Source organism: Saccostrea echinata, unplaced genomic scaffold, assembly GCF_033153115.1.
Source record: "Saccostrea echinata isolate AGI-Se365-2 ecotype Australia unplaced genomic scaffold, CSIRO_AGI_Sech_v1 ptg000052l, whole genome shotgun sequence".
NCBI classification, from domain to species: Eukaryota; Metazoa; Mollusca; class Bivalvia; order Ostreida; family Ostreidae; genus Saccostrea; species Saccostrea echinata.
The window spans coordinates 9060883-9080111 of NW_026889801.1; the positions used below are offsets into that span (position 1 = coordinate 9060883).

General features: G+C 33.5%; 1 protein-coding gene across 1 annotated transcript; it reads left to right on the forward strand.

Moving 5' to 3' along the window:
* The first annotated feature begins 302 nt into the window (after positions 1 to 302).
* On the forward strand, positions 303 to 18472 carry LOC133204332 (uncharacterized). The gene is made up of 3 exons (XM_061340056.1): positions 303 to 549; positions 679 to 885; positions 18231 to 18472. Exons 1-3 carry the CDS (start codon positions 303 to 305, stop codon positions 18470 to 18472), a joined length of 696 nt encoding a protein of 231 aa, XP_061196040.1.
* The last annotated feature ends 757 nt before the right edge of the window (positions 18473 to 19229 follow it).

Sequence of the window (19229 nt, forward strand, 5' to 3'; positions counted from 1 at the left end):
GAGACTTCTTTGTATGTTCAACTGGCCTCGAACACAAGACAATGTTTACCTTTTCTATTGAGGAAGCATTAATTTCATGAATATTGGGCGGGACATACATGAGACATATAATAACAGTTTGCATCGCCTTTATGGAGTAGCACATTTGAAGTTTAGTTGCTTTCACACAATCCTTTTTACTTAACCATAGTCCTTTTTTCTTTCTGCCATGATTCACTTAAGGATGATATTAATGTTAACAGGAACTATGTTATCTTTTGGATTTGGTATTATTTTGATACAAAATGTAAAATCACAGCAAGATGTTCAATCTGTTGTTATCTCGTATAATTCTGAACATTTCTTTAGATGTTCTTTCTATGGGGAAAAATGCACAACAAAGTTCAACCTTTGCATGCCCCGGATGTGGAGCAAGTCTGGCTGTTGACAGTAACGTAGAAACCTGTACTAGAACAGAGTTAGAAAGGAATCAGTGGTGGATGGTTGATCTACAAGAAATAAAATCCATATATGCCATTAAGTTTATCTTTAGGAATTATAGTGGATTTGGTAAGTTATCTTAATGCTTTGACTTCTTAACAAGTCATGGTTGTGTTTTCGTGTTTTTAAAGAAAAAAGTAGCACTGTCTATTTCTCATTGCCTAATGGTCATGGTTTCTTTACACTTGTATTTTCAAGGATTACGGCAGCAAAAACGTTTATCCGGATATGCCATTTATGTATCAAATTCTCCAGATATTAAAAGTGGCAAACTGTGCTTCAAAGATAAAGGACAATATCTACCATCACTTACAGCAGAGCACATCTGTGCCTCGTTTGGACGCTATGTTCAGTTTGTAAACGAAAATTACACCTACGTAGAATTGTGCGATTTTGTCGTTTCAGGTACGTGGAATTTTAAAAACTTAAATAAACTCATCTTGTAGTAGATAATAACTACATCTACGTCCTGTGTTTACCTTAAGACACTATAAAGTCTGACTGAAGATGTTGATTATTGTCAAAGGTTGAAAACATCATAACTTTCATTGCTAAATAATATGTATGTTCCTATACATGTGTTTTGACTAATTTCAAGCAGATAATACATGTAACTACTGTCGGTATCTGTTTTATTTTTTATTTTTTTTTTTATTTTATTTAATTTTCCTGATTTAATGTCAACTCAATTCATTCATTCAACAATTCATTCTCAAGATCTTTATGGTTTGGGTTCATTTCCCCCCAAAGAACTCTTTTTATCATTCTTCCACAGAAAAGTTTTGTTTGTCAAACTTTCATTCCTTTTAATATTTAGAACTTTGCTCTAAATACTTTATTCACAAGTTGAATGTGATTTTTACACATGTGAAGCTATATGTATTTTGCACGCCCTGTTCGCCCATCTTTCACGCGGTCATCTTGCATTTGCGTAAATCATGTTTTACTTATGATTATATATTCGGAAGGAATTCTAAAGCAAGAACATTTAGCAGGATAAACAATTTATATGTAAAATTCAGTAGGAAAAAAGTGTTGAATTGTGATTAACGAATAAAACGTGTCACATTTACAATCACGTACCTCATTTGGTCGATAATATCAGTTTGTTAATGAAAATAACATGTACATAAAATTGTGTAATTTGATTGTTTAAGGTAAGTAAAATTTTCACGTTAAGAAAAAACCCCCCAAATCCTTAATCATAGCTGATATTTTAAGTCAAGTTATTGAAATTGCGACACAATTATTCAAGTGAAATCTTTGTGAGGATGGTAAAACCCTTACTTTTTACTTGATAGCATAATTTCCTTCCTTATTTATTCGAAATATTTTTCTTCAATATTCATATTTAATCAACTGATATTATATCCAAAGCAAATTGTTATTTAAAAAAAATCATTTGTTTGGCTAGATTGTGTATAGTGCATTCAATCATTACATATACCTGTATGCAGTGCATTTAGTATTCTGATGTTATTTTATAATTTTTCTAAGTATTTGTTTGCGTCCAAAGTAGATGGTAAAACATAAACTTTGCCTTCCAGAAAGTTAGACGTTGAAGTGCATTCAATCGCTTTGTCAAAAGGAAATGAAAATGCGCTTTCAGAATCTTGACGTATATCATTACCTCTAAAGTCTTTCCTTCCATTTCTAAATGTTTGTCCAAAATACGGATATACAGAAAAAAAGATTCATACAATATTTTTTATCATAGTCCATCTGCATAACATGTACAACACATGTCGGCACACTGCATCACCACCTTTTCTACTTTTGTGTATAATTATATTTAGATTACACTCACATCTTAATAGATGTAAATTCAATTTTTTAAAAGTTTTCTTTCATTTTCGAGAAACAGACGTGAAGCAGCAAGAAAGAGAGAACAGTTGTGGCTACGGTTCGCGGATATTTATTTCTGGCGATTTTTAATGAATTGTTAATAGCAAGCACTTAATCACTTTATAAAACGTTATAATAAATCATTCAATTAAAATTTGATTTAAATGATACAGAAAACATAAGTTGTGATAATTGATTAAAAGCAAGATATGTCAATCATTTTCGTCACTCCCAGATCTTAGTCTTAATGGAAATTTCTAGAATGTCATATGGCATCGAACCCGGTGTTCAAAAAAAAAAAAAAAAAAAAAAAAACGAATCTATTATCACTACATTAAAATAATAAAAAAAAACCTTTGATGTGAATTGGCATGGAAATATTGGAAAAGCAATTGATAACACTCTAAATTGTTAATAGATTTATATACTGAAAAAGAACGCAGGGTAAACTTTTAAAGTGATTTAATGTTATATTTTCGAACGTATTTTCCAGTATTGTAATCTAATTTTTAAACTCATATTTTATTAACAAGTAAGTAAAATCTCATTTGATTTGACCGATAATTTATGAGTCATTGAAACTCAAATGACGGTATCCCCCAAAAGTGAAAATCGAATATTCTCCTTATCTCCTATGCCTCCCTCGTGCATCTGTCACAGCCTTAATTCTCTTGTGCATGGAATTCATAAGTGCATTTATCTTTCTCATAGGGATATTTTTCAACCCTTTCGACAAGGCAACGCTTAGTTGGTCGAGAGTGGCTTAGAAATTCCGACGCCTTAAAACCCTACCGTCCAGTTAGTCCCACAGACTTTTGACTGAAGAAAAAAAGATGGATTGTACGGATACCAGTCGAGTGGGTTAATGTGAATGTTTGCAAGAAAGTTTTGAAAAATTCTGGCAACATTGGGGCGCGGTTTAACATGCTGAAAAATTAGGCATAATGAGCATACGCGCGCGAGTGAGAGAAACCCTTACGGAAAGTTGACGAGCTCACAAACCAAAGTCGCGCAATGAGTTTCTTTCAGTTTTAGGTTGAATGTAACGATTTTATTATCCATTGTATAGACGTCATTGAGTCCTAGGCTAAAGCAAGCACTCCACTTCGACGTCATCACGTGACATCTATAAATAGAAAAATCGCCTTAACAAAAAAGTAAAAAGTTCAACACTATCCCGGGGATAATGAATTTCCTTTTGTGAAAATAATTATGTAAAACCATCATTGGGTCATGAAAAGTGCTGCTAGAATCCTACTCTCCCGACACAGAAAAAATCATTCCAAAGTTTTGCATGAAACCTTACCAAAATTTTTACATTTTGTACATACGATGAAGGAATTGTCATCAATTCAAGTTAACCACACGATTCTAGCAGCACTTTCCAAGTATTATAGAATACAAGCTTTCTGTACAAACAAAAAATATGTTTCAAAGTAAGCGGTGTAGTGTTGAACTTTTGCATTTTTGTTGTTATAGAACGACAGAGGAAAGGCTGATCGGGATTTCAAAACACTGTGTTCATTTAAAAAAAACGATTGATTAAAAAAAGGAAAATAAATTAGCGTACCTGATTCTTAATCTTTAATTCCTTATGAATCACACATGACATTCACGGTATATGCTTTAAAACTCCCATTTCATATATTTGATTACATGAATTCTCATCACGTCAAGTTTCACTCGGTAAATATTTGATCAATAGTTATGACGTCATGGGTTTGGTATATGTTGTATATTGTTTTACGTCCCATTCGAGAATTTTTCACTCATATAGAGACGTCACCATATACCGGTGAAGGGCTTCAAATTTTGACCTTTACTCGGCACTCAGGGCCATTGAGCAGTGAGGGATCTTTATCGTGCCAACGCCTGCCGTGACACGGGGCCTCGGTTTTTAAGGTCTCATCCGAAAGACCCGCAACTTTCACTCCAAATTGCCGAGCGCATGGCGAAGGAACAGTTGCTACCTATTTTTTATCGACTTAGGTCTGTCGCGGCCGAGATTCGAACTCACGACCTCCCGATCACGGAGCGAGCGCTCTACCGACTGAGCTACCGTGAACGGTCAAGGGTTTGGTATTTAACCTCTGCGATAAATACTTGGCTATTTATACCACCCAAAAACGACAAGATTTAGTTTATATTATGTTTTTGAACGATTTATGTTATTTCTTGGACCTGAAATCAAACTTAAAATACAGATATGAAGAAATCATTATCTCTAAAGTTCACGTTATGCAGCTTACTATGACGTCATATTATATAGGCATGTGGGGTATCTGGTTGTAGCCTTATCATACCCGCGTCGTTATCGTCACGGTTAATTGGAAATGTTTCCAGTCTCTCTCTGACGACGGATAAGACGTTCTGTGATGAAAAAAATCACAACAAACTGCACAGCAACCTTTCCTTTTCCTCACTTTCGCAATGCAATTGCAAGACTCCATGGAATTTCCGTCAACCACACCATGATTAGAAAAAAAATCAAATTGTCTTTAAATATCGAAAAACAGCGTGCATATCTTCAGTGCATCAAGTGGTATTACAAGATGTGTTGACAAACCTGTCATCAACAATATGCACCTGTTTTTGGCTTTTTTCCATTTCCCATTTTACCATTTTCACTGTTGAGTAATTGAGCCATGCAGTCAATAAATTTTTACATATTATGTACCATGCGTTTCTTTTACCTTTCAGTATATATCGAAAGACTATTAGTAAGTTGAGCTTATATATTAATCAGTAAAATGTGCATATTCGCCACTAAGAGCATCATACAACGAACCCGATGTACAATGTTTATATACATGTAGGAATAAATTTGCCTACATGTAATTTAAAATAAATGAATATGGAATTGTTCAAATAAGTATAGTAAAGAGGTGCACATACATGTATTCTATGTTTCACATTCAATTTAAGCTGTTAAAAATGTGTGCTTTGATCAATACATCCTGTTTTTTTTTTTAAAAAGTCTTTTGTATTAAATATCAGGCCTATATTTAAAGTTTGTAAAGCTAATTTTAGCAAAAAAATGTGCTCACAGATTTATCATAAAAACGAATATTTGCATCTTTTAGCCATGATAGTAGTTTTAACAGAGCATCCTATGTGCAAAATTATAATGTAATGCAACAGGTATAAAACTTAAATTGCAAACACATAAAGAGAAAAGGTCAATTAATTAAATTAAATTTAAAAAGGGGGGGATGGGTGGGTAGGGAGGACATTAATGAATCTTTGCTCCTCACTTAAATATTAACAGCAGTGAAGGAGAAACTTCCAGTACATTGTACAACAATAAATTCGAGAAGTGGTGTAAATCAGATGTGGATACTTAAAACTCCAAGGGACTTTATAGAGCAATTCCCCACGATAAATTAAAGTCCAGGCTTTTGACATCGTAGACAAGTGCTTTTTCAAAAAATAGAACTCTTAAATTTACTTACAATATTATTGGTCATTTGCAAAATTATTTTGTTAAACACCATTTTGATTGTACATACAAGTACTATGAAGTAGATATTAAAAAGATGCTTGAGTTTCTGATTGACAATATCTATGTAGTTTTTGGAGACCAGGTCTTTTAACAATCTGACGGAATTTTGGTACCAATTGCGCCCTGTTATTAGCAGACCTATTTTTGTATTCATATGAAGCAGAATTTATTGAAAAACTTATATATGAGAAGAAGAGGGCACTTGCTGTGGCCATCAAAACGACTTTAGATATATCGACGACTATTATCAATTAACAATAGTTTCTTCCATTCAAAAGTCGACTCGATATATCTAAGTGAACTTGAAATGACATTTCTGTTTCATATTTGGATATTTTACTAGAAAATACGTTAATGACAATCTAACAACAAAACTTTATGTTAAATGTGATGACTTCAACTTTTCCATCGTCAACTTCCCGTATTGCTTTTGCAATATACTGTATGTGTACTTAAAAAAGCGGGCTTTATATTTTAGCGGCTTTGGCGCAGACAACAATGCGCTAATTCATGAATACCGCTAGGAAATCATTTATAGATACAATATATGGCCCGGACATATGAAGCGCTAATTAATGATTACGCCAACAACTCCATACCCAGAGATTGTGCTAAATTTTGAATACGCCAAATTATGTACACGTACAGTACCCTTATCATCTGATTATGGGGTTTATATTTCCCAATTGAGTCGATACGCAAGAGCATGCCCCACGTATAAACATTTTCTAAAACGAGGCAAAACAAGTCGATGAATCAAGGTTATCAACAGTCTCGTTTAAAGACATCATTTTAGAAGTTCTATGGTCGATACAATGACCTTGTCAGCAAATACAATCTATCATTAAGTCGAATGCTGACTGACGTTTTTCATACTTATTGTTAGGTCATTATTTAAACACCGAATTTTCTATGGATTTTTCCGTTGGCCGAATCATGACAATGAGCACAGAGCCCGTGTGACCGGTCGACAAGGGAAGCTAACTACTCCATGGCACCTAATTCCACCTCTGATAATTTTAGATGTCCGTGTTTACTCTGCTCCATATTTGTGTTATTTCAATGGACTTTTGAGATTGATTACTTTTCATTATCTTCATATTTCACTCCTAAAGTAATTGAAGGATTTTGAATGTCCCTCAAAAGCTCTACAGAGCTTGTGTTATTTGTTAAAAATCCGACTTAAAATACATTTTTCTCATCTGATCTGAACAGAATATTTCTTCCTGCTATAAGCCTGTAATTGAATGTCAATAGAAACTATAAGATATATTTTTGGAATTGTTCCGTTTGCAGTCATAAAATTTCAATTTTTCGTGCTTTAGCTTCATACGTTTATAGTTTGTCAAATTATTACTGAATACAGAAGACATCACATGATCACTCGGCACCTTCGCCATTGATTTAATGGCTTCCGAAAAAGTTCGTAGTTTCTCGATGTCCGCTCGCTCTCCCTCAATACACTTTTCTTGATGAGATATCCTGGAGTTAAGTCAAGATGGAAACTCGTCTTGTTTATATAACTTCATAATGTCATGAACAGAAAATGACAATGCATAATATTGTATATGGATCTATACACAGGAAAAGATACTAACTTGATTATGCCAGATTAATTTTTGGTCGGAGCTCCATATCTATAGTGTCATCGGAAGGTCGTGTGTTTGAATCATGGCCGCAACTGACCTAAGTCGATAAAAATATCATTGGTCATTTGCAAGGTAGTAACTGTTCCTTAGCCAAGAGCTCGGCACTTTGAATTGAAAATTGCGGGTCCTTCAGATGAGACCTTAAAAATCGAGGGCCCCCGTCACGGTAGGCGTTGGCACGATAAAAAACTCTCACTGCTCAATGGCCCTGAGTGCCGAGTAAAAGTCTTAATTTGAAGCCCTTCAACGGCATATGAGTGGAAAATTCTCGAACGGGACGTAAAACAACATAAAATCAATCAATTCATATCTACAGCAACATCAGTTTTCGACGTGACTGACTTTGGATACCCTGAATACAAATCGACAATTAAGGTTTTGCCAAAGGTCAAGATGTCCAAAAATTTATTTTTACAATAGCTCCAAAACTATGTGGTTTATAAAGTTAAAACTTTTACAATTTGTGCGCCTCTCCTCTCTCTGAATCTTTTTTTTCGACATTTTAAAAACACGTTCTCTGGATGTATTTTATTTCTCTGTAGTCTGTTTAAACATCTCATAGGTCTACTCCAGTTTTTCAAGGGGTAACACTTTATAGAACGTGGGTAAAAGACATATCCCCCCCCCCCCATCTGATGTCATTTTTAACACCTTAATTGTTTGGGCATTCCAAATAAATTTACAATAAGATTTCATTGAACCTCAAGAATATGGTAATAAAGTTTTTCGGAACAATTGCTTAATACAGCATGAGTGAATTTGTGTGATTGTTGGACGACAAATGCTCATATACTCGAGTAGAAAATACGGATTTTGAGGTTGTGCCACCTGATCATAACATTGCTTACTTAAACATACACAATTTATTTTAAAATAAGACCAATGAAACTAATAATAGTTTATTCAATAGATAGAAAAGATTATCCTTACTAAATGTATTAAATTCCATACACGTAATTAAAGCGTTTTTAATTTTATGGCGCTAGTGCACGAACCTTTTGATAATCGTATTTACTGTGCGCCGCTTACTTTTTTTCTACAGGGTCATGATTTTGCGGAATAAAAGATTCTATTAAGTACCAGTCCGCGTAAAAATCAGACAAAAAGTGATTCATGGGGGTTCTAAGAATTCGATGATTTTCCACACATAGATTTCTCTTGCACTATGATCCATGAATGTAAAATGAAAAATGTTTTGGATCATGGTTACTATGGAAACCTGGTCAAAGTAATTTCCTTAGCAACCAGCCAATTTTTACATGTTAAGGGACAAAAAAATCACTTATCTTTAAAGCCTGAAATTATACATAAAAACTTTTAACAATTATTCTCATTTACTGGTATAATAAAGACACACACTTTAGGTGTTTAAACAACACAAGACATTGATATTTATTCAAAGGTAGTACTGTGGTAGACATTAGAATATATACATGTTTTTGCATTTTTGCTGACTCAACATTTTCCTCGATTTTGGCAATATTGAAAGTCAATTTAAAATTCATACCAAGCTAATACAGCTGTTGTGTTTATTTCACATAAAAGGGGAGGACTCCCTCTTTTAGACTCTAACTTCGAAAACGCGGGGTTTTTTTAAAAATCCTATCCGTTGCCTAGTAACAATGTTTGATGTTTTGATAGAGAAAAAGTTAAAAATGGTAAAGAGTTGAGTCAAAAATCTTATAAATTGTTATCTTTTAGTTGTAGATACAATTTTTGAAGCAATAGAAAATAACTCTCATTTATTTAAAAAATTTATCAATAATTTATATTTATCTATCTCCATGGCAACAGCAAGTTTTCCATAGCAACAATGCAAAAAGGGTTATTTTTGGCATTTTTGTATAGAGATATAATGGAAACGAATAAATAATTATTCTTAAAATTGCAATTTAGCTAATGCCAATTTAATATGGGTCTGATAAAAGTAAATTTTACTTAATTATCCCATGGCAACAATTCTGAATACCTATAGCTAGCAACCAATTTTGTAACCACTTTACCCTTTTACATACAGGCATTTTTTTTGGAAGCTGAAATGAGATTTTCCGAAAAAGGCCTTTTGAATGAAAAATAAACACAAATAGATACAAGTAGTATGTATCAAAATATCTTTGTTGATGTAAAGATTCCATAGAATAAATAACTCTTGGGTTGCCATGGTAACAAGTTCCACACTGGCCAGAAAACAAAATTTTTGTTTGCGAAATACTTGGCCCCAGTTTTTGCTTATTATTCAAATTGGCAAAACTTACTGGTTATACAAGTAGCTTTAGCATTCCTGTTTCTTCAAATAGTATATTTTTTATGATTACCGTGGATATAGCACCTTAAATTAATGTAGCTTAGCTATCATTCCATATGAAAGATAAGGGCTCTCATAAAAATATGTTAAATTTTACACGTAAGAATCTCTAAGAATTTTTGTGAAAAGATTTCTCTTACGGTTGAAACTTATGGCAAGATTTTTTTTTCTTTGTGAAAATGTCTATTGGTTTTGAAAATATCTGGAAGTCCATTGGTTTTGAAAATATCTGGAAATCAATTGATTATTTATTGTTGTTTTAGACACTAAAGTAATAATTTACAACCACGTTGATAAAGAGCTTCAAATTTAAACCTTTACTCAGCACTCAGACCCACTGATCATTAAGGGTTCTTTATCTGCCAACGCCAACCATAACATTTAATGTCTGATCCAAAGGTCCTGTGACTTTTACTTCTAGTGACGGGTGCTTGGCGAAGAGACAGTCACTACCTATGTTTACGTTTTAGGTTTGTAGCAATGCAGCAAACGAGAATCGAACCCGGGCCTCCCAGCTATGGAAATTATATTAGGACTAAAACATATCTTAAGAGATACTGGGAGTATTTTTATTATATGTTAGACCACCCAATATTTTTAAACTCATAATAATGAGCTATGTACCATGACTAAAGTCAAGTTATTTTGAGTCTCATCCAAAAATGAACTTAAGACGTCCTTGACTTCCTGAAACTTTTCTCATCCTATGCTTGTGTAATTGCAAGCATGACTGTAAGTGTCAAAGTACAATGCATTAATCGATGATTGATCACGGCGCTGGGGAAGTTGCTAAAAGTACTATTTTTCTTCACCACTCATAAGTATTTGAAGTTATGTACATTACGGTGAAGCTAGGATTTTCTTTCTTGTCTCACTATATCTTGAGTCATTAAGTCAAACTACATGTGAATATAAGGATAATCATAGATTTTTTTGCATGATTCTATATAGTGAAAAGGTCACTCATCCAGGACTTATGCACGCTTGCTGTACCTTGAAATTGAAGAAGGCATTTACATATTACTATTTTCTAGTATTTACAAACTAATCTTTTAAAAAGAAAGGTGAGCTAGCGCTGTAGCCATCATAAAACACATAAGTAGATATCAGAATCATTGGAACTTTAATTTGCTGAATCGATTGATCATCAATAAGAAGGCACGGTGGTGAACTGGTGTAGTGTATGGTAGGGGTGGGGTGGAGGGGCTCAATTCAGAATGGTGAATTCTAGAGTGGGCTTCACAATGACACAACTAATATAATTAACTCTTTTTTAAGCATTCCGTAGTTAACTGTAATTTCAATCTGGGGTGAAAAATAAGACATCAATAGAACCAATGGGCACCTAGTTTAAATATTCCAGTGCGGTACCATTTTGTGCAATCGCATCTTCTTGGGTCTTTCCGGCAAGCTCGAAAAAAAATATCCTAGGTTATATTTCTGAACTTGCCAGAATGATCAGGTGAGGTAGTAAAAGCTAGGTATTTGTTATAATTTTAGAAATGACTGATCTCTTCAGTCTTGGCATTATGATATCTAAGAATTGAATGAAAAGGGTGAAGATAAGTAATAGAAAAAATATCTAATAATATCTAAGTAATTGTTACTTTATATACATTTTTGTACAGGTTATAACAGGTAAGACAACAAGACAGGGAACTTCAGATCATGTGTATTTTCTGATGATATAACGGAATTTACATGATACAGTAGTATTACCAGAATGCAGTACCGTGATGCCGAGGATGCGTATTCTAATAAAAAAGACTAACGTAATTGCTAGCGCTTGCTTGAGAGCGCTAGCAACTGAAAAAGATAGCTCCTTAATAGCGAGGCGATATAAGTTCCTTGCTGCATATCTGTAGCTCGCTGGCCTGAAAAAAATTGGGATGGATGACTCCAGTCTTTTTTTTTTTCAATATTTCCCCAACAGAACTACATAAGTTCCATATGCACTGTTCACTACATTACTCCTTCACAGTGCATATGTAAAGGAAATTTACTTACGGAAATATATGTTTGATAATTTGCTGGTTTGATAATTATATGAAAAGCGATACCAGGTATCTATTTATGTACAGTCAATTTTCCAATATGCATTTTGATTTCATATTAATTTCTTCTGAATCATTTTTAGGAGAGAGAAGTGTGTTATTTTGTAGTAAAATGAACCAAGAGGCCCACACTGTTTACTTGAGCACATTTGCTTGGAAAAAGCAGAAATCAGATCAATATCGAAACGTTTATGGGCGACAAACTTGAATTTACACTACCTCAGGATGCTTCCATTTCAATATTAGTAATCATGGTATTGTTGTTTCTGAGGGGAAGAATTTTAAATATTTTTTCCTTATATATTCTTAAGTAAAATTTGACCCCCTGTTGTGGCCCTGAACTACCCTTGGGTGTTTTTAAATCTACACTATGTAAGGATACTTCTGTATTAATATGACTAATAATGGCATTGCTGTTCTCAAGAAGAAAAATTTTAAGATATTCTTCAAGAACCAATAGAAAAAGAAGAAATTCTTCAAAATCATACGTCAGTTTTGAATATTTTTAATATTCCAAACAACCAAAATGAATTCGAATTACCATATTTATATTGGATACCGAAACTTCATAAAAATCCTTTCAAACAAAGATACATAGCGGGTTCCAGTAAATGTTCAACCAAGCCTCTATCTTTACTCCTCACTAAGATATTAACAGTGGTGAAGGAGAAACTTTAAGAGTACTGTGTAACAATATATTCGAGAAGTGGTGTAAATCAGATATGGATACTTAAAAATTCCAAGGAACTTTTGGAAAATTTGAAATCACAAGATTTTACCAAAATCAACAGCTTAAAAACTTACGACTTTTCAACTTTGTACACAACCATTCCCCACGATAAATTAAAGTCCAGGCTTTTTGATATCATTGACAGCTGCTTTTTCAATAAAAATGGAACTCGTAAATATACTTACCTTGGCATTGGTCATTTGCAAAATTATTTTGTTAAAAAACATTCTGATTGTACACACAAGTACTCTGAAGTTGACATTAAAAAGATGCTTGAGTTTCTGATTGACAATATCTATGTGGTTTTTGGAGACCAGGTCTTCCAACAATCTATTTGAATTTCTATGGGTACCAATGCGCCCCGTTATTAACAGACCTTTTTTGTATTCATATGAAGCAGAATTTGTCCAAAATCTTATACGTGAAAAGAAGAAAACACTTGCTGTGGCGTTCAACTCGACATTTAGATATATCGACGACGTATTGTCAATTAACAATGGCTATTTTCATTCTTATGTCGATACGATATATCCTGGTGAACTTGAGATAAAAGATACCACAGAGTCTGACACATTTGTTTCATATTTGGATATTTTACTTGAAAAAGACGTTAATGGTAATCTAACAACCAAGCTTTATGATAAACGTGATGACTTTCACTTTTCAATCGTCAACTTCCCTTACTTATGCAGCAATATACCTTCATCACCTGCATACGGGGTATATATCTCTCAGTTGATTCGATACGCAAGAGCATGCTCTACGTATGTAAAATTTCTAAAACGAGGTAAATTATTGACAAATAAGTTGATGAAACAAGAATATCAACAGTCTCGTTTAAAGTCATCATTTCGTAAGTTCTATAGTCGATACAATGACCTTGTCAGCAAATACAATTTATCATTGAGTCAAATGCTGACTGACGTTTTTCACACTAATTGTTAGGCCATTATTTACACACTGAATCGTCGACGGATTTTTCCGTTATTTCCCGATCATGACATGGAGCACACGGCGGGTGTGACCGGTCGGCAGGGGATGCTCACTCCTCCATGGCACCTGATCCCACCTCTGATGTTTGGTGGTCCGTGTTTGCTCTGCTCCTATTTTGTATTGTATAATGGACTTTTGAGCTTGAATACTGTTCGTTATCTCCATATATTTCATTCCTATATATTTCTATGAAAACTTTGGGCCCCTCTTGTGTCTGCGCCCCACCCCAATGGGTCATGATTTGAAGAAACTTGAATCTACACTACCTGAGGATACTTCTCTATCAATATTTCTAATAATGGCTTAGTTGTTCTTGAGAAGATTTTTTTAAGATACATGTACATGTATTTCCTATATATTCCTATAGTAAACTTTTACCCCCTGTTGTGGCCCTGCCCTACCCACAGGGGTAATGATTGGAATAAAATTGAATCTACACCACCTGAGGATACTTTTATGACTAATCATGGTGTTGCTGTTCTCGAGAAGAAGACTTTTAAAGACAGTTACTCTATATTCATACGTAAAAGACAGTTACTCCACATTCATACGTAAAACTTTGACCCCTTCTTGTGGCCCTGCCCTACCCCCGGTGGTTATATGGACAATCTTGAATTTAGAATATGTAATGAAGACTTCACATGTTTCATTTTTCCTTGTGCAGTGGTTCTTGAGATCAAAATTTTTAAAAGATGCCACCAAATTTTCACGAATTCTTGATTATCTCCCCTTGAAAGAGAGCGTGGCAATTCCTGTGAACAAACTTAAATCCCATTTACCCAAGGATGCTTTGTGGCAAGTTTGGTTGAAATTTGCCTAGTGGTTCTTGAGAAGTCGGCTCAGGTGAGCCAAAAAATAATAAAGACATTTATTATATGACTCTGTATTTTTAATTAAATGCTAAATATATTTGCTTTGTTATATAAACATAGTCTGCGATGTTACAACATTTTAGAATTATCTTAAGAATCTCCTAAGTATATCCAAGTAAGCCCATTCCTAAGGGAGCTTCTGGGTCTATCTTATAAGATCTGTCTTAGGACCATCTGAAGTTTTGTCCTCAGATATCTCTTTAGTTATTAAGTGGTTCATGAGAAGACCCTTTCCTATATATTTCTATATTAATCTTTGATCGTACAGTAAAGCCTCATCCTACCCCAACCCCCTCCCTCAGAGTTATTTTTAAACAATTTTATTTGAATGTACACTACCCAAGGATGCTGGCCTAGTGGTTCTTGAGAAGAATTTTAAGGACCCTTTTTTACACTGATGAATAATGTTTTTTGGACTTTGAGAAAATTATACAGCGTAAAGACGGATATTTGAAATCAACTAATTTATTTTTGATATAGGGAGTGTGCCTTTTTTTTTAATCGAGGAAAAATCTTCAAAAACAATGAAGTAACGAAAACGAATATAGCTTGTATTTACGCAAATACAGAATACATGTACATACACATTGTAAAGTCTTCAGCTACTCTAAGTCTAATATAATGTTTCGAATACTTATTTTAAATCATGACAGGTTACAAATTATTCTATTTTATGTCAAATGATGGGTCAGTCTAACTTAACAAAAGTACCCTGAAATTAGGGTGGAGTGTAAAGAGGGTCCTTAAATGATGACATAAAATTTTCATTCATTTTTATTATCTCGCCCTTAAAGAGGGCGTGGCCCTTCATGTTACCAAACTTGATTATCCTTTATCCAATGATACTTTTTGAGAAGTTTGGGTACAATGGTTCTTAAGAAGTTACAAATGTGAAAAGTTTACAGACAAACAGACAGGGAGGTACCAAACAAAATGTAATCAGAAAAGCATTCATACACCACTGGAGTTTCTAGAATGTAATGCTGTTACAGTAGTATTTTTAAACTAATAATTTTAAAATGATGAATTAATCTCAATTAAAATAAGTTTTTCTCCCCAAACATTAGAAAATTTCAAAATTTGGTTATATTACACAACTGCTAAGCAACACTAACTTCAAACTGTATTCATGGTAACCATAAAAACATACAGTTTCTTAAATTATGAATGTTAAAGTTTCCTGAGTGTTTTGCTTATTCTATGCAAGCAAAAGGTATGAATACTCAAAGCCAAAATTTCAATTAAAATATTTTGGTCACAGATAGTTTGCTTTCTGGCCAATGTGCAACATGTTGCCATGGCAACCCAAGTATTATTTGATTATGGAATCATCCATACAAACGTTCTGATACAAAAATATTGTATCTTAAGATATTTATTTTTCATTTAGAATGTTTTTTGTTAAAAATCTCATTTCAGCCCTTAAAATTTAGCCCCAAAAATGACTGAATGTAAAAGGATATTGTGGTTACAAAAGTGGTTGATAAATGTTCAGATTTGTTGCCATGGGTTAATAAAGTACAAAAATACTTTATCAGACCCATATTAAATTGACAGCTTTGCCAAATTGCTTTTTAAAGAAAAATCATCTATTTGTATCTATTATAACTCTATACAAAAATGCCAAAAATAACCCTTTTTGCATTGTTGCTATGGAAAACTTTCTGTTGCCATGGAGATAGATAAATATGAATTATTGATTCATTTTTTAAATAAATGAGATTTATTTTCTATTACTTGATAAATTGCATTTACAACTAAAAGATAACAATTTATACTATTTTTAACTCAACTCTTTACCATTTTTAACTTTTTCTTTATCAAAACATCCAACTTTGTTGCTAGGCAACGGATAGGATTTTTCAAAAAACCCGCGTTTTCGAAGTTAGAGTCTAAAAGAGGGAGTCCTCCCCTTTTATGTGAAATAAACACAACAGCTGCATTAGCTTGGTATGAATTTTAAATTGACTTTCAATATTGCCAAAATCGAGGAAAATGTTGAGTCAGCAAAAATGCAAAAACATGTATATATTCTAATGTCTACCACAGTACTACCTTTGAATAAAATATCAATGTCTTGTGTTATTTAAACACCTAAAGTGTGTGTCTTTATTATACCAGTACATAAGAATAATTGTTAAAGTTTTTATGTATAATTTCAGGCTTTAAAGATAAGTGATTTTTTGTCCCTTAACATGGAAAATTGGCTGTTTGCTAAGGAAATTACTTTGACCAGGTTTCCATAGTAACCATGATCCAAAATATTTTTCATTTTACATTCATGGATCATAGTGCAAGAGAAATCTATGTGTGGAAAATCATCGAATTCTGAGAACCTCAGTGAATCACTTAAATATCACTTTTGTCTGATTTTTAAACGGACTGGTACTTAAATCCACGAGTAGAAAAATACGCGGATTTCTTGGATTGGTATTATATGTTCTAAATGAATATTTATTATGCTGTGACAAACTTCAACAGAAAAATTGAGAAAACCTAAATTAATTACACACGGATAAAAGTACATGTACAGTAATTCTATGTTCTTTATTTTCAAAATATTTAAACTTTTACTGTTATTGACTCAAATTTAAACAAATGATTACATTTACAGTTTCTTTTCAATTGATAAAAATTTGCTTCCTAAATTTTAGCAACTCGATAGAAATGAGACAGAATGTTTATGACATGTTCCCTATGTAAGGTATAGGAAACTGACAGAAAAGCTAGGATGCAGAATAGACATGTTGAATTAACGGTAGAGAGCAAGTTTATGCATAAAAGAAACAAATGATTCTTTTTGTCTTTAGTAGTCTTTTTAAGAAATTAAATATAACTAGTATGATCTGCTGCGCATCCCTCTGAGAAATATCCTGTTGAATTTTATTTGATGGTAGTTTATCGCTTCATCCTTTTCACTGCACATTAAGAAAAAGAATTTTCATATTTTATTCGATACAAGAGACTGCTCAGCTTTAACAAAACTTTACAAGTAATCCATGGTATATTTACAATGTAACTTTTAAATAACAGACATCAAAAAATGTGTGCCAAAGACACATTGGACGTAATGCCCACTGTGCCACAGGTTTTTATAATGAAAAAAAACAAACAAACAGATTGTCCAAAACCGAGTAGTTATTTTGTCTACAGTAATTTTTAAAGATTTATGCATGACACAGGTTGTAGCAGAGGTTATTACGGTGTTGATTGTAATCTTTCGTGTCCTCGGAATTGTAAAAATGAGCAATGTTTCGTCACAAACGGGACATGTATTGACTGTGCCAATGGTTGGACTGACTCTAAATGTAGCAAAGGTAATTAAAATTATTAGCTCATTTGATTACTTAACCTATTACTTACGAACTTTTATGATATCGATCTGCAGGCTTAAGTCATATCCTACAGTAATTTTAAAACAAGCCTTTTTCTATAAAGTTTGTTACATAGATTAAACAATGATGACCATATACATTTGTTAAGAAGATATCTGCATCTTTTTTTGCAGTATGTTCAGTTGAAATGTATGGTCCAAATTGTTTGCTATCCTGCTCCGGACATTGTAAAAACAGTTCCACTTGTAATCCCATCGATGGTATTTGCTCAAAAGGTTGTAGTGAAGGATGGATGGGTGTATTTTGCAATAAAAGTAAAATTTTCTTTAAACTTTATGCAACAGAAGCAATCCAATTTTTATGATTTATATTGTATGCATTAAAAAGAAAAGTTTATTCTTGTTTAGAAATAACTTTTAAAATAATGCAATGAATTATAACAGCTTTATATTATTCTCTCGACAGGCTGTGTCTCTGGAACTTTCGGGACTGATTGTAAAAACAACTGCAGCGGGCATTGCCTGAATGATTTCATCTGTAATAGGACAACAGGACAATGTGACTATGGGTGTAAACCTGGGTACAAAGGAGAACTTTGCAATAACGGTAATTATTTCCAGTCAAATGAAACCGTCACGATAGCTGAGTCGATAGAGGGCTTGTTCCATGATCAGAAGCTGGTTGGTTCAAACCCTGGCCGCGACTGACCCAAGTCGATAAAAATAAGGAAGCAACTGTTCCTTCGCCAAGAGCTCGGTACTTTGAAGTGAAAGTTGTGGGTCTTTTCTTCAGGGAACGAGTGTTTTAGTTTTTTCCATTTTTTACCTAGGATATACATAATCCTTAAGCCTAATAAATGTTGTTTTTGAAATAAAGTCCAACAGGCTTCGAGGAGTTCATATCTTTGTGGCTCTGGGGTGGGGGAAGGGGTGGGGTGGGGGGGGGGGCGGGGCAGTGGTTTCTGTTAACGAGTACCTGTGGACTTTTAAGATTTAAAGGAACTACTACTCCTGTACAGAAATCAGAAAATCGCCTACGAAATATTTTATCTGATCATGAATAAAGCACTTTGATTTCTGATTTTTATAAGTTATATTCAGTATAAAAGTAGCATTAGCTGCAATAATGTAGCCCTCTCCGATTTTTTTTTTTTTTTTTTTTTTTTTTTGGGAGAGGGCTTCAACTCCTTAGGATCTCCGTAATGGTGCAAGTGCGGGAGTGATTCACTACCGCACAGATTTCGACTCAAATTATCAGTAAGTGGGTATTTTATTAACATATCTTACCTGAACTCATAAAGTGTAGTTATGCAAGACATGAATTGATCCAAAAATATACAGAACAATCCGTATATCGGTTATTTTATGTGTATGTCAACATCACAACTTGAATTTATCCGCCATGTTTACTGACCTTGATCAATTTTATTTTGGAATAACAAATGAGAATTCGGAATCTAGGGGA

What these genes read in the sequence shown, in the direction of transcription:
- LOC133204332 (XM_061340056.1), top strand. Translation starts at nt 303, where the DNA reads ATGTTCAATCTGTTGTTATCTCGTATAATTCTGAACATTTCTTTAGAT. An exon ending in TAGGAATTATAGTGGATTTG is followed by an intron (nt 550 to 678) that starts GTAAGTTATCTT and finishes TGTATTTTCAAG; the next exon opens with GATTACGGCAGCAAAAACGT. An exon ending in GTGCGATTTTGTCGTTTCAG is followed by an intron (nt 886 to 18,230) that starts GTACGTGGAATT and finishes TTCTCTCGACAG; the next exon opens with GCTGTGTCTCTGGAACTTTC.